Genomic DNA, 14,891 nt, shown 5'->3' on the forward strand with positions numbered 1-14,891 from the left:
ACTTGTGTTGTACTTCTTGGATTCGTGGTTTATGGACTTTTGGAGGGGGTCTCAGGGTTTGCAGGTTGGGATTTGGGGGTTTGCTTGCTCCCTGTTTACTCCTCCACACCTGGGCTGCGGTCAGTAGTCAAAAAATTTCATCCTCTGTCCTTTCCTACACGCTTCTCACGGATGTTGATAGAAAATTTCAGAAGGTCAAGGAAAGATGTGAAGGAGAATTCATAAGTGACTCTGGCCCTCAAGACCCTGATATAAAAGTAGATTTTCATGTGTGTGAGGTATTCAAATGGTTTAGATGTCAAACTTGAGCACCGGCAAACAGATACAAAGGTGTGACAACAATACACAGTATCAAAATAATCACCCATACAATTTTGTATCATAATTTCTATCGAGCTCTTTGAAACCTGAGCAAAATCTTTCAAAAACATGAGAAAGAGGCAATTAGAATGAAAGGGCCTGAAAACTAGGAAGAAACCAATATTTAAAAAAAAAAAAAAATAGGAAATGACCACAAAATCAGCAAATTCTCAGTAAAAAACACTACATATTTAATCAAATTACAAGAAACGTGATATATAATTACTGCAAAGTTACTATAAAAAATGTTTAAAAGAAAAAGGGTGGAGAAATTTGTTGAGGGGGTTATATAAAACGTTTCAAACCAATTTGAAAGCATCTGTTCTAAATACTTAAAAGGTTAAGGTTAAAATTAAAAGATGAATATCGCGTCTTTTTGGGTAAATGGCAGAAAGAAATCTTGTACATCGGGGCTTATTTTAATATTCATAGCGTCACTCAAACATGTAATGTATAAACATAGCCACAAGGCCAGAGAGATGGTGGACAGTAAGAGAGATAAAACACGGCCATGAAACTGCAAAAAACTCCAGAGCTCGGAGGGGTTGCTCTAAAAACCAGAGGCAGTGTGTAAATTTTCTGTGTGAAAATTCTGCTGAATGAAGGCTCCTCTTCCAGCTCACCATTTCTCAGATGACTTCACGATAATCAGAGCTTTTACTGCTTCCTAGTATCCGTCTGCCCTCCCTCTCCGCCACCCCGCCCCTCTGTTGCCAGCCCATATTGACCTGATTTTTCATCTCCTCCAACGCCGGTCTGGAGCTCTTTTTGAGTCTCGTTGGAGAGTGTTTGGCTTCTGTTCTCCACCCCCTCCTCTTCTTTCCTGTTCCCCTCTCATCGCTGTTCCTCAAATTTCTTTTGAGCCTCTCCTGTCGTCCTTGCTCTCCCCTCTACTCCACTTATTGTATTCTTCTTTGCTCTCACTTGGTCCGCCGCTCGTCTTCTTTCCTCTCTGTCTGTCTGTGTTTTCTTCACATCATCAACCAGCTCTCTTGTGCGATGTGGTGGCTGCTGGCTGTGTTCAGCTGTGTGCTGATGGTGCTGCTGATCATCTTCTTGCTCACCACCGGGAAGCGCCACAATGTCTTCAGCGAGAAGTGTGTGAGACCACCGGGACCCTTGGTGACAGACGCCAAACAGAGGGACGAGAGGCTAAAGAAAGGTGAGGATGTGGGAACGTTTGTTTTTTTCAAAGGTGTTGCAAAGTTCTGCACAGGACAGTTTGGGGTGGGTTTAACTGAAGGGAATAAAAGTTCTGTATATACAACATCCACATCTGTCTGTCCTGGGACAGGGATCCCTCTTCTGTTGCTCCCCCCTGAGGGTTCTCTCCATTTTTTCTCACCATGAAAAGTTTTTTTTTTTAAGGGAGTTGTTTAATTTCTGAGGGTCTAAGGACAGAGGATATTGTATTGCTGTAAAGCCCCTTGAGGCAAATATGTAATATTATTGATTGATATAGATATTGGGCGATACAAATAAAACTGACTTGATTTGTTCTTCCATAAATCAATTCCCTATGCACATTTAGTGGGATATCTTTGATTTGATTTGATATTTGTACAGGTAGAGGGTTGCCATTCTTTATATACTGCTCAATGTTACTGATTGATGTCTGAGCTGTCTGTCTTTATGCACAAGACACTCCTGGAGGAAAATTCATACTCGATTAGTTTCAGTTTAACTCAGCTCTGTTCTTCCGGCTGAAAAGCCGTCAATCGGAGTCCTTACACAACCAGGTTGAGGCAAATGAGTGCACAACACGCCCTTATCTTTCAGCAATTACTATCAAGCTGCCCTTGAGCAAGGCACTTAAACCTCATGTACTCAAGCACAGCATCTTGTTGACCTACCATGGAGGATTGTGGTTGTGCTGGGCAGCTTCCAGGTCGGCTCAGTTCCCAGGACTGTAAAGGCTACTGTAGTTGAGTCCGACACAGTTCAAGTCATGCTGTGGGGGCTGAGACTAAATACTGAGAAAAGAGCAAATAGAAACTTATTCAACACCATTTTTAAGTTGTTTTCAAAAGCTCAATTATTACAGTACAAGCAGTGCTCGAGTTGAGGGGGGATGAGGGTGGATGGCATCCCCCCTGAAATAAAAACAGTCAAAATCATCCCCCCTGTAAAACTGCCATCCTCACTTTCCATCAAGTGAAAAAAATTGACCATCCCCCCTGAATTTTTTTTTACAACTCGACTACTGAGTACAAGTATATCTAAGGTGGTTCTTTAATGTTTCAACACCCAGTTAATGTATAGGTTTTTGACTAATCCATGCAGAAATATTTGACTGCCATTGCATATTATTCCATAATTTCTTTGCAGTGGAAAGATGAAATCACAGCTGGCACAATTTTGACAAAATATGGTATTGCAATGTCTCCCAGACATAATTGCATTTTCAATATTCATGAACCCATGGGTAAATGCTTTATTTTTTTTTTATCTGCACTGGCTAAAAATGTATATTCATTATTCCAACAACTTGAGGCACACATACAGGTCATGTGACAGTTCACTTTTGCCAAAATCGAACGCATCCATTGCCACTCATCGAACGACATGTGCACAAGAGAATTCGCTGTGTCATAGTAAGCTACATTTGGAGGCAATTATATTTGACCCACACCCGTAGCATCAGAGCGTTTGTCAGGTCAGGCACCTCTCTTTGTGTGGCTAGCCGTTACTTGTGCACAGCCGATTCTCAAATAGACCTCGATGATGGTGGCAGACGTGGTTATTCTGTGCAACTGCAGGACTTCTATAATGGCTGAGTCCTCATCAAGACAAAAATAAACACAAGACTACAAGATATTAGAAAAGTTAAGTTGCCTTGTACTACCGCCCTCCAGTTTTCCAGTATGGGATACTCCATGGAAAAAGCAAAGGAATGACTTTGGCTAAGGATTAAAGGTTAGGTTCTCCACCTCCAGCTCTGTCACCACCCCTAAGTGGATTATCTCACTTTTCACACAGCTTCCTAAAGTGGTCTACATACTACATGATAGCAACAGCAAAGAAATTACAATTAAACTTTTTTTCAAGGGTGTGTGGTGCTGTCCTGTGGTAGCCTATTCATTGTGGCTGTGCAGTAAAAAAAAAAAAAAAGTTACCCCCCCTCCCGTCTGTGGTGGTGTGCAGGCTTTCGTGTGGACCGCATCCCCCCGGCTCTGGATGCAGTGGTGATTGGCAGTGGCGTGGGAGGCCTGGCGGCGGCGGCGCTTCTGTCCAAGGCCGGGAAGAGAGTGGTGGTGCTGGAGCAGCACGATCAGGCCGGAGGCTGCACACACACCTTCCAGAATAAGGGCTTTGAGTTTGACGTGGGTAAGTTACATATGTATACACACGCAAACAATCAGCTGCGCACATACCACTTTTTGTGTTAGATGTATAAACAGAATCACTATGAAACCCTTGCAGAAGATAGTCATACATATGGCTGAAAAATGGACTGAATTTTCAAGCAAATATGTAAATTTGTGGAATTAACCTTTAATTCCGTCTACACAAAATTTTGAATTTATTAAAAGAAATGAAAGTTGCGACAGTCTAAGCATTTTTTTTTTTTTTTTTTTTTTTTTAAAGAGAAAATAACAGCTCGGTCTTCCATTTTATTTGTGGCATTTACTTCCAACTGGTCTACTACTTTAACATGTTTATATAACATTAATGATTGTAATAGGCCTGGAAATGTAGTCACAAAGTTTACTGTAGTGTTTTATTGCTGTTTGACCAGGTAGATCTTGTGATGTTCCATATTTGCTGCATTTTCCAGATGTAAATCACACAGAAAAGGAAAATAAGGGAATCAAAGAGTATGATCGTATGATTGTATGCCTGATTATGATGATTATACCCTTTGGCCTGTTGTCATGTAAACCCAAGCTATAAAACATTCTACATGTATATAATATGATGAACCATCCATTCATTCTGAACTGTGCCTCCAGTGCTGTCCCTTTTTTTGGGTCGGCCTCCTTTCATTTCTTGCAGTATCATTTGATAAGGGTAGAAAATCGAACAGTTGCGTCATTGTGGTATTTTCTATCTGTATATAATGAGGCGTGACTGCAGGGAGTCTCTTGGAAGACAGTGGCACAGTTGTGTACAAAGAGGTCAGAACCTATAGGATGTCTATACCACCTCCTGCCATTTCACAGCTTTTAATCCTTAATAATGCCACATCTAACGCTGTCAAACAGTGCTCTCTTTCTGTCAGACTGAGTTTACTGCTCAGACAGTTTCCGATCGTTCAGACATATTGCCATAAAAACTAAACAAATGTATTTCTACAACTGTATGAGCTGACTGAGTATTGACATGCATGGTGATCTGCATGTAGTTCCATAATTGATATGATTTGGAAATTGTTTTCATGGAATATTTAACAGCTGGTGATGAAACTGCTGTGTTTCTCTCTTTTTGTCTCTTTCTCACCGCCCCTCTCAATGCTGCCCTATGATTCAGTTAGGAAAGTGAAATTGACTCGGTGTCTCCTTTTGCTCCTTAGGACTGATTGGCAATCCTTAAGTTGTGATATTAAGAAAATCACACTTATTGCCCCTTTAAAAATCGTCTTAAAATCATGCTGCATTTACATGCTCGGTACAGAGCACCTCAGTCAGATCATACTAACACTGACCGGCACACTGAGACTGTGTGTGTATGAATCTAATGCAAGTCTAATGTGAATCTAACTCAAGACTTGCAACTCAAAATGTACTGTATTCTCTCTTCTAATATTTCAAAACAAAAAACGAGGCAAACATGATCCAAGCATTTTATTAAACTGAACATTGCCAAATTATAACATCAGCTGTACATGGGGCAAATATTCATTCATTCATTCATTCATCTTCTAAACCGCTTATCCTCACTAGGGACGCGGGGGGGTGCTGGAGCCTATCCCAGCGCTCATAGGGCAAAGGCTGTGAAACACCCTGGACAGGTCATGGGGCAAATATGATAAAGTATAATTTTTGCGCAAAAGTACTGGTGTACGTAATAATACTAAAACAATCGAGACTGAGTCAGCCAAGTAAAAATGCTCTCAAACCCAAGGTTCTCCCTTAAATTTCCAATTACACAGCTTCAAAATTAGAAAACATTTTTTCCCATATTGTATAACAATGTCACATGCACATTGTATATCTGCCGGTTGCGGCGTCATTAAAGCTAAATCATACTTACACTGAATGAAATATTCAACCCAAGATGCCGTTGTCTTGTGGCTGCAGCATTATGTCAAACAGAAAATACCGACATGTTTCGTGCATCATTTTATTCACATTTCCCTGGAATTCAGCAGACATGTTTGGTGTCTTTGGAAACCTGGGATCTCTGTGTTTGCTGCATGGCTGAGCTTTGTTCAGTGACAAACACACCCATGGGACCAGCAGAGTTGAGGGGGTTTAAAATGTGCTCGAGACGGGTCTGAGTATAGTAGCATAATTTGATACAAAGTATGTTTAATGTTTGAATGTTATGAAGCTCTTATTTATGCTGCGAAGGCATCCATTACCTGGGCCAGCTCCATGACAACAGCCTGCTGAGAGTGGCCCTGGATCAGATCACCGAGGGACAGCTGCAGTTCACACGGCTGGAGGAGCATTTTGATACGCTGATCCTGGGTCAGGATGACACACGCAGGTGGAGCACATTTTTTTCACTTTCTTTCTTTCTCAAAATAACATAATCTTCATTGCACTGAGAATCTCCTTGGTCTACATGTCATGAACGCACAATTTAATTTCATCAGATAATGACAAACAAACGAAAACCAGTCGTTAGTACACCATGACCATGATCTGACCATGAAGTCTGAGTAATGCATCGCAGTGTCTCTTTCTGCTGTGGCCTCTTCCTTCACAAACCTCAGACAGTGCCTCATCCTCAGATGAGACGCTGTCTGAGCCACTATGAAGGTTTACTCACATTCCCCAGTGTCTCTAACCCATCCCTGCCTTGCTTCTCTTCCGTGCTCAGAGAATATCACATCCACGCAGGGAAGACCGAGATGGCGGCCAACCTGAAGAGGCAGTTCCCAGGAGAGGAGAAGGCCATCGATGAGCTGATGAGACTCATGAAGGTACAGAAGTAGCGAGTGAAAAAGATTCTTCACTCTGATTCCCATTAGCTTCCACGAGTGGCTGCTAGTCCTCCTGAGGTCCACACAGAAAAGACACAGAACAAAGTTTTGTAATGTACACAATATCAAGGAATAAAGCTGCTATAAACAGAAATTTATCGACAATTAGCTGAGTAAATTGACTTTACACTCCATAAGGCAACCAAAATTCTACGTAGAAATAGAATAAAACATTGTGCAAAAGAAAGCATAATAAATGACCAAGAAATTAAAGATAAAACAAAAACAATTGCCATGAAAAAGTAAATGTTTGAATGGACTGCAATCAAACAAATATCAAACAAATAGTAACCCTACTTAACAGAAGCTCAACACAGCACCGATTTCCTCCATTTGTTTTCAGACCCAGTAAGACCAGATGACCCATGCTCACTTGGCAAGTGTTATGTGAATGAACTAAACCAGCATACACAGTTTTTAGAAAAGACATATGGTGTGTTGTTGCAAATGATGCATAAATTCAAGATTGTGGAATTTGACTTAGCCATGATAATATTTTGGTGCATCTCGCTTACAAACATTGGCGTAAAAAGGACATCATAGAACTAATCTGGGCAATACTCAAAAGCAGAACACTTTCTGGCAGCCGCAGTACCTTTTCCCATCATAAATGCAACGCAAGTCCTCTAAGCCATCCCACCTCATAGGTCATGTATCCAACCCACTAATACGACCAACAGGAGAGCTTTCTACATTAGTAGCCGAGCACATGCCGCCCACAGCGGTGTCTCTAATACAACCCTGACAACCCAGCAAACTAACGCTCCTTGGTTATTTTTGACGTTAGGGAAAGATTTATCATATCACTTATGGTTAGGAAAAGGTCAGGCTTAAAGTTATGAAACCTTGGCTAATGTTCGCAGGCATTAGGTAACAAACATTAGCTACCTAAAAACAAACAGTGCTCTTGCTTGCCATGGGATTTGAACTCAGGTTGATTTCGTGAAAACTGTGTTGATTGACTCATCCGCCACCCACCATCTTCCTTATGTGGACTTTAATATTACACCACAGTGTCGTTATTTACAGGACCACTAGAGGTCGCTTAACTTTAAAGAAAAAATAAAATAAAATAACTATAGGTTATAAAGCGCTGCTGTACACATGTTCCATAGGGTCGTTTTTTGATGAATGACAGTCTCATGCAACATGATCAATATGATCAGGCAAACACAGCAAATTATCAAGCTTCGTATCCAACAACCTTGTGTTTTTGCAACCTTTGTAACCTGTGCACCGGTATCCCATCTAAACACAGATTCAGATTCAGGTTAGCAGCCTGAGAAAGAACATTCCTACTGGACAAAAACAATACATTTACTTTTTGCTGTGGTCAGTATTAATTTATTACTTCTAAACCATTCAAACATCTGCAAACGTAATTACATCTGCATTTTAACAACATATGGTAAATTATTTGAAAGAAAACAATGTGGGAAGAAAGGGGTAAGATATAAGCAGGTTGATTTGTCTAAAACACTGTCAAAAAATTGGTTTAAAGTTGCAATCCAACACTTTTAGGGGAAAAAGAAAGAGTTTTATTATTATATCTTATTAATTTGGATCAGTCAGAGTAAATACTACAATCCACCATGTGTATGTACCAATACCATAATCCCTGTCAGCACAGTTAGACACTCTCTCTCGCTCTAGACTATTATAAACTGTTCAAACTTTTGAGCAGGTAGGATGAATGTTTTCTGGGTCAGTGGGTTCTGTTAACGATTTGGCACACTAGACCCCCAAAGAGCTCCACTGAAGATCACTTTTAGGTGGCATCAGTGGCGGTTTTGGCCCTCTTTAAGAACCGTTTTCTAACCATTTATTGGCTTCTTATAAGACTGCATGCAAAAAAAAATAATGAATACAAACCCCAATAATCTGTAACAGAACCATCTTTCTTATGTGTGATTTGTAAAAATGCTCGTGTGTCTCTCTCTTGCAGGTGGCTGCACGGCGGGCGGCACTCATCGCCTCCCTGAAATTGATCCCCTATTGGCTGGTTAACTTCCTGATTCGGACTGGCCTATTAGATCGCATATCATCAGTGTTCCGCCTCGCTACCAGCAACCATTCCGAAGTGATATCCCGCCTCACTCAGAACAAGGACCTTCATGCTCTGTCTGCCTACCTGTTTTATGGTGCTGGACACACACCCTTACATGCACACAGATGCACACTTTCATACGGATGCACACACAGATAGCAGAACAGATGGCAGCAGAACTAGGGCTGCACTTACTAACTCTAAGCCATTCCCTTAAGCTCTGTGAAAACCCAGTTAGCAGGGTCTGTAAAACTCTGTAAACACTGTAAAGCTGTAAAACTCTGTGTGTGACATACAAAAGAACCCTTTTCTCCGGAACCAAAATATAAATCCCCCCCAAAAATGTGTTTCCACTGCTGGTGTGTCCTCATGATTTATGTTGTGGCACAGAGAGTTTATGGTAGGGGAAATGGGCTCAATGGAATCAAATGTTGGGACACAAACTCAGCAGACTATTTTTTTTTGTACACCAGTGACATGTGAAATGAAATTAGATATAATATTATTTAAAGAGCAAAGTTATGTAATATGTAATCATTTGAAATAACATTAGGAAAACGATCCACGAAAACAGTGTGCCGCTGTCTTCTGTGGCAAGAAATCAAGGCTAGGGTCATTTTTTTTATTATTATTATTTTCATGGGAAACAAACTTTGATGCAACTCAACATCCACACACCCCTTCCAATACCCTGTGTCATGTCCCTTTATTTCAGGCGTCCCTCCTAAAGAGTCCAGTTTCCTCATTAACGCCCTCCTCCTGCACCACTACAAGCGTGGCGCCTACTACCCACGGGGGGGCGCCAGCGAGTTCGCTTTCCACATCATCCCTGTCATTCAGCAGGCAGGGGGCGCTGTGCTGGTCAGGGCCCCTGTGCAGCGCATCCTGCTCAACCAGCAAGGAAAGGCCTACGGTGAGAAAGAGAGAGAGAGAGAGGGAGGGAGGGAGACAGATTTATGGGTAAAGGGGATTTTTCATTTGTGCATATGTACATGGATGCCTCTGTGCATGGACATATTTCAAACTGTCATCTTCTGGACCCCCATGTTGATTCTCATGAAGCCCTTAAGACTTAAACTGACGCGATAAAGGATATTTTGGTTTGTGTTAATTCTGGAACATCATATGTCATACTTGTCAAATAAATTCAGTGTGGTGAGAATAAAACATAATCACTCATACAGTTCATAATTTTGTGTAGAAGCAAAGTCTGGTCAGTTAACCCTTTGAAACCTGAGCAAATTCATTTCATTTGTTTTAATTAATATTTTACGCAAATAATAACAACAGTAATGATAGTGCTTGTGAAAGTTGGCTGAACACAAGCATTTAAAAGGAAATTAAACTGTACCTCACTTTGAGGACCTTCTGGAAGACCCACAAGGACCTAAGGGGATCCCTGGGCCCCAATTTGAAAACCACTGTAGTAAGTGGTGTTGTGATGGAGAGTATACACAGATAGATGGATTATAGCCACCGCTTTACCTGGTCATTTTTCAATACATCCACCTAAAAGCCAAATAGACACTGAAAAACAAAGGAGAGGATACGCACTCACCTACTTACTGGTATGTTGACCTCAGCTGTCACCACAGTAAGGTGTGTGTGTGCTTAAAAACAATGCTACATAAACAGAATTATGTATATGAAAACCATTAATTGTAGAATGAAGACTTGGTTCAGACTTGGTTCAGGTAACGTTAGGGTTATGTTAGGGTTGGGATAAGTCTCCAGGAAATGAATGGAAGTCAATGTAATGTCTGTCTGAAGTGATCCAAACATGACCGTGTGTCATGACAGGTGTGACGGTGCGTAAAGGACAGGAGGAGGTTGAGGTCCACGCCCCAGTTGTTATCTCCAACGCAGGAATCTTCAACACTTTCCAGAAGTTTCTGCCCAAGCACATACAGGAGAAGTCAGGTAAGCTTGCAAAACGGACATGGGCAAGTCTTGTCATTGGAGATTCCTACAGCAGACTAAAATGTAGGTATTTAGCAAATCACGTTATCTGTCCACAGTATGTACTGTCACATTTCTCTACTGTGATATACTGAATTTCAATATATTGTTCCATCCCTAACAGCTGGATATATGTGGATTAATGCTTTATTAATCCATGACAAGGTAAGCCATAGTCTCAGCTATGTAATAGAAGGGATGCAACAATATAACATTAATTATATCACAGTCCATTGCAGAGTGAGCATTTTTTCTTTTGGTTTGCTTTCTTTCGATATATGTAACTTTCCTCTATAAGTATGTGTTATGTTGCCCTCTGTGTAGAGATCCAGTCACTGTTGGGTATGGTGCGTCATGGTATGGGCTCCTTCCTGGTGTTTGTGGGTCTTGATGGGACCAAAGAGGAGCTTGGCATCGTCTCCACAAACTTCTGGATGTACAAAGACAACGACCTGGACTCAATGTGAGCTCAAGCCTTCATCCATTCTTCAGTCTGCCCCTGCCCTCTTTTCATTTACACACCTTCACACTGTTTTCTGTGACACTATTTGTCATTTTCCGCCTGTCACTTCCTTCTTCTGCAATATAAGACCGTAGCCGTAGGGTTTCTTTGAAAGTTTTCAGGCCACGTCCTCTACCACTGCAAAAACTTACAAGCTGGAGAGGGCAAAGCACAGTATACACATCCTCAAAAATATAGTGTTTTTGGACATCGCCCGATCTTTTTAACCTGTGACATCATCTATCTCCACTTTCAGTGTTGCCTTCAACCATTGACTTCCATTTTTTAGTAAAAGTTTCTTTAGTAAATGTTGCACATCTTGTCGTTACTGTGTGTGTTGGTGTAGAATGGAGCGCTACTCCTCCCTGAGCAGAGAGGAGGTACTGGGGAACATTCCCATGATGTTCATCACCTTCCCATCGGCCAAAGATCCTACATCCAACATAAGACAACCTGGTAACACACACACACACACACACACACTCATATGTGCAGTGCCACACATCCACTTCTCCAAAACAGCTGGACTCACTATAGCCTTTGATAGCAAAACAGTTCAGTAACGTGCATCCAACCCCACATCTACATTCTGCTTGACAAGAATGTCCGAGAGTTCTCTCATAATGCTCAAGGCTGGGCAAAGAACGGAAAAAAAATGTCTCTATTCTATACTGAAGTCCTCAGATATTTTCTTCTTTGTATGTCTTTCAAGCAAGTGTTCAGTTTGAGCTCTTGGCCTGTGTATAGCTGCAGTTTTAACATGGAAATGCTGTTGAGAGTTTGCCCCTCACAGAAGAACTCACACAAGTTGTTGCTGAGCAGAAGGTTTGAACTATAACTTGTTTGAACTATACCTCTCTCTCTGCAGGTAAGTCCTGCATGACGTTGCTCACCATGGCCCGGTACGAGTGGTTTGAGGAGTGGGAAGGGACAAAGATGGGCAAGAGGGGACAGGACTACCTGGACATGAAGAACAGCATGGCCCAAGAGCTGTTGGGCTGGGCACTGAAGATCTTCCCTCAGCTGCGAGACAAGGTGTGTATGTGTGTGCACAACAGCAACGTTTGTGAACAGACATTTTCATTCTTGGCATTTAGGTCCTGAAACTTCGGCTACCCAACATCAAACTGATGAATGATTCGAGTCATGGCAGCACTGCTGCCACTTCTACACAGTTTTCTCATCAGCAGAACATCAGACCGACAGAGTCTGGAGATCATTTAAGTGAAACTATGATGGAATGAAAACATTGGACCTAAGTAGCCAAGATGCTTTTTCCAGGGCTCAGCCGATTTACGATCTTAGATCTACAGCATACATCGGCCCAGCATAAGTTAAGAGTTAAGAGAATCACCTCACCTTCCTGTTTCTGCTATCACAAGCAAAACAACATGCAACAGGCGATGTAGCTCGCCCTCTGGCAGCCATGTTGGAGGTCTTGTTGCACGTCTGTAGTACTAGCACTATGATCCTGGATGTACCAGGGGCACAACACCCAGCCACAGCACTGTGGTTTTTCATGTGATTTCTGCCTGAATGCTCTGAGTGCTCTGAATGCTAAAGTGGAGAAATTCAGTGAAGTGTGGATAAATGGTGGCTAACTCACTGTCTTTCGCCTAAGGCTGTTCTCCTAAGTCAGAGCTCTGGAGGAGGGGAGATATGCAGCGAACATGTATTTCTCCCTGCTCCCAGTAGATGGAAAAAACAGTTGGTCTCCATGGACTCGCCTAGAGCCTAGACCCCAGAAAGCTTTCTCCTTTTCCCCTCTTATGGGCGGCCCTGCATTTGTGCTTTTGGGGTGTTTTTATTAAGGTGATCATTTTACTAAGATATTTCTATGGAAGTATTGTACTTTGTAATGGATGTGATTTAAACTGTAGCAAAGTGCAAATTACAAGCATCAGAAACTGGACAATATTAAATTACCGTATTTCACCAATTAATCGCCCGGCCGCAAATAGCCGCCTGGTTCTTTTAAACGCCTGGGGTCTGCACCCATTTTGCGTATTAAACGCCCACCCAAATAACCGCCGGGGCGATTATTTGCATTATATTGAGGTAACCCAAAATAAGGCTATTCAATTTATTTTTGCAGAGGTAATCAGTGCCGCACAATAACTGTGCGGTACTTCCGTTTTCTGTCAAAATAAGAGCGCTAGCTAATATTAGAAAAAAAAGGGTGTACCGTAATCTTAAATTGACCGACTGTAAATATGTTGGACAGTAACTGTCATCACAATAATGGCCTGGTGTAGGTCTGTGCAAAAATAAATAAAGGCCTGCAGCGAATAGCCGCCTGGTTCTTTTAAACGCCTGGGGTCCAAGTTGATTTTGCGTATTAAACGCCCGGGCGATTAATTGGGGAAATACAGTATGTAAATGTGTGAACATTTAGTCAGTACCGAAGAATGATGTGCTTTTACTTTCTTTGTGTGCTTTAGAGTGTAGTTTTGTACTTTTTTTCCAGCAAACAAACTGTAGTCTGAACTCTGTGTTCTTGTTCTTACAGGATGACATGGAACATGTAGCACTGCTCTCTTTTCCAGAAAGTTAACTTTTACTTTGACTTTAAAATGTACCACTTGTTAACACTATAATGTATCAATTCATATATATATTTTTTTCATTCTTCTTTTTTTTTTTTAATTTCATATCTGTTTAGGTAGTGATGGTGGATGCTGCCACGCCTCTGACAAATGTCCACTACCTGGGCGCTCCGAGAGGCGAGATGTACGGTGCCGAGCACAACCTGGAGCGCTTCGCCCCAGAGACAATTGCCAAGACACGATCACAGACGCCTGTGGAGGGACTCTACCTGACAGGTAACCTCATGGACACACAGTCTGACCTGGTCTGGCTGCTATGGTAACATGCCAATCCGCATCCAATCAAACACAAATCAGTATGAAATAGGTGCAGTGAGTCATTGTATCCATTGTATCGATGCAGCAGTTATAATATTGTTATATTGCATTATATTGTGAAATAAATTTAATTAAGCCAAAGATTCACATGCCCCATGTAAACTAACAACCATTTATTTACTATATGAAAATGATCACATCTGAGTACCTCATGAGCAGGTAATTCTATAATTCAATAAACGTGCCAATACATTAGAAGGAGATGCAGTAGATTCCTGCAGCTCAGACCGAACTCGGGTGGTAGTATGCAGTAGTTAATAATGAATCCTTTGTTATTTTCTTACTGTGTGTGTGTGTGTGTGTGTGCAGGTCAGGACGTGTTCTGTAACGGCATGGCGGGCGCGCTGCATGGCGGGCTGCTCTGTGCCTCTGCCGTCCTCAATCAGATCCTCTACATCGATCTACTGGCCCTGAAGATGCGCCTCAAACATAAACAGAAACGGGCCAATCACAAGCCAGCCAGGCAGTGATGTCGTCACTCTAGACTAGTCATTGGCACAGAGAGCAGGTCTGAGAGAAATGAAGAAAGTTCAACTGAAATGAATGGAAGAAATCAGTATGTGTGTCCATATATGGCCTTTGGTGAAATGTTTTAGCCAGATTCTACTTTTGCTGTTATTTATCTGTCCTTTTTTTTTTTTTTTTTTTACTTTCTCAAATTACTATATTGCCACCATGATGGAGCACAAAGGAGCTTCACTAAGTGAAAGAAACACTCACCCAGTACACAGTCATTCACTGCTTATATATTTTAAGCCAAATTTCTTATTTTTTTCTTTGCTTTCCCCCCTTTTTAGTACAGGGACACCCAAACCGAAAGTGGGGGTTAGACTCTGTAAGACAAAGACCAGCAGCAGTGACAGAATGGGCAAAAACAAACTGTGAAATACAATATGAGTTCATACTAGTGGGTTTGTGGTAGACTAAAACAATAAAAATGAGGCCCAG

General features: G+C 41.6%; 1 protein-coding gene across 1 annotated transcript; it reads left to right on the top strand.

Annotated features, from left to right (window-relative positions):
- Nucleotides 1-1,359: 1,359 nt before the first annotated feature.
- On the top strand, nt 1,360-14,413 carry LOC115363037 (all-trans-retinol 13,14-reductase-like). Its single transcript, XM_030057111.1, has 12 exons — nt 1,360-1,522; nt 3,505-3,687; nt 5,874-6,012; nt 6,349-6,451; nt 8,457-8,652; nt 9,274-9,471; nt 10,359-10,478; nt 10,842-10,980; nt 11,366-11,475; nt 11,888-12,054; nt 13,682-13,841; nt 14,253-14,413. The coding sequence occupies exons 1-12, from the start codon at nt 1,360-1,362 to the stop codon at nt 14,411-14,413; spliced, it is 1,839 nt and encodes a 612-aa protein (XP_029912971.1).
- Nucleotides 14,414-14,891: the final 478 nt, after the last annotated feature.

The sequence above is a fragment of the Myripristis murdjan genome, chromosome 8, assembly GCF_902150065.1.
Source record: "Myripristis murdjan chromosome 8, fMyrMur1.1, whole genome shotgun sequence".
NCBI lineage: Eukaryota > Metazoa > Chordata > Actinopteri > Holocentriformes > Holocentridae > Myripristis > Myripristis murdjan.

What these genes read in the sequence shown, in the direction of transcription:
- LOC115363037 (XM_030057111.1), top strand. Translation starts at nt 1,360, where the DNA reads ATGTGGTGGCTGCTGGCTGTGTTCAGCTGTGTGCTGATGGTGCTGCTG. An exon ending in GGTCAGGATGACACACGCAG is followed by an intron (nt 6,013 to 6,348) that starts GTGGAGCACATT and finishes TTCCGTGCTCAG; the next exon opens with AGAATATCACATCCACGCAG. An exon ending in GTCTGCCTACCTGTTTTATG is followed by an intron (nt 8,653 to 9,273) that starts GTGCTGGACACA and finishes CCTTTATTTCAG; the next exon opens with GCGTCCCTCCTAAAGAGTCC.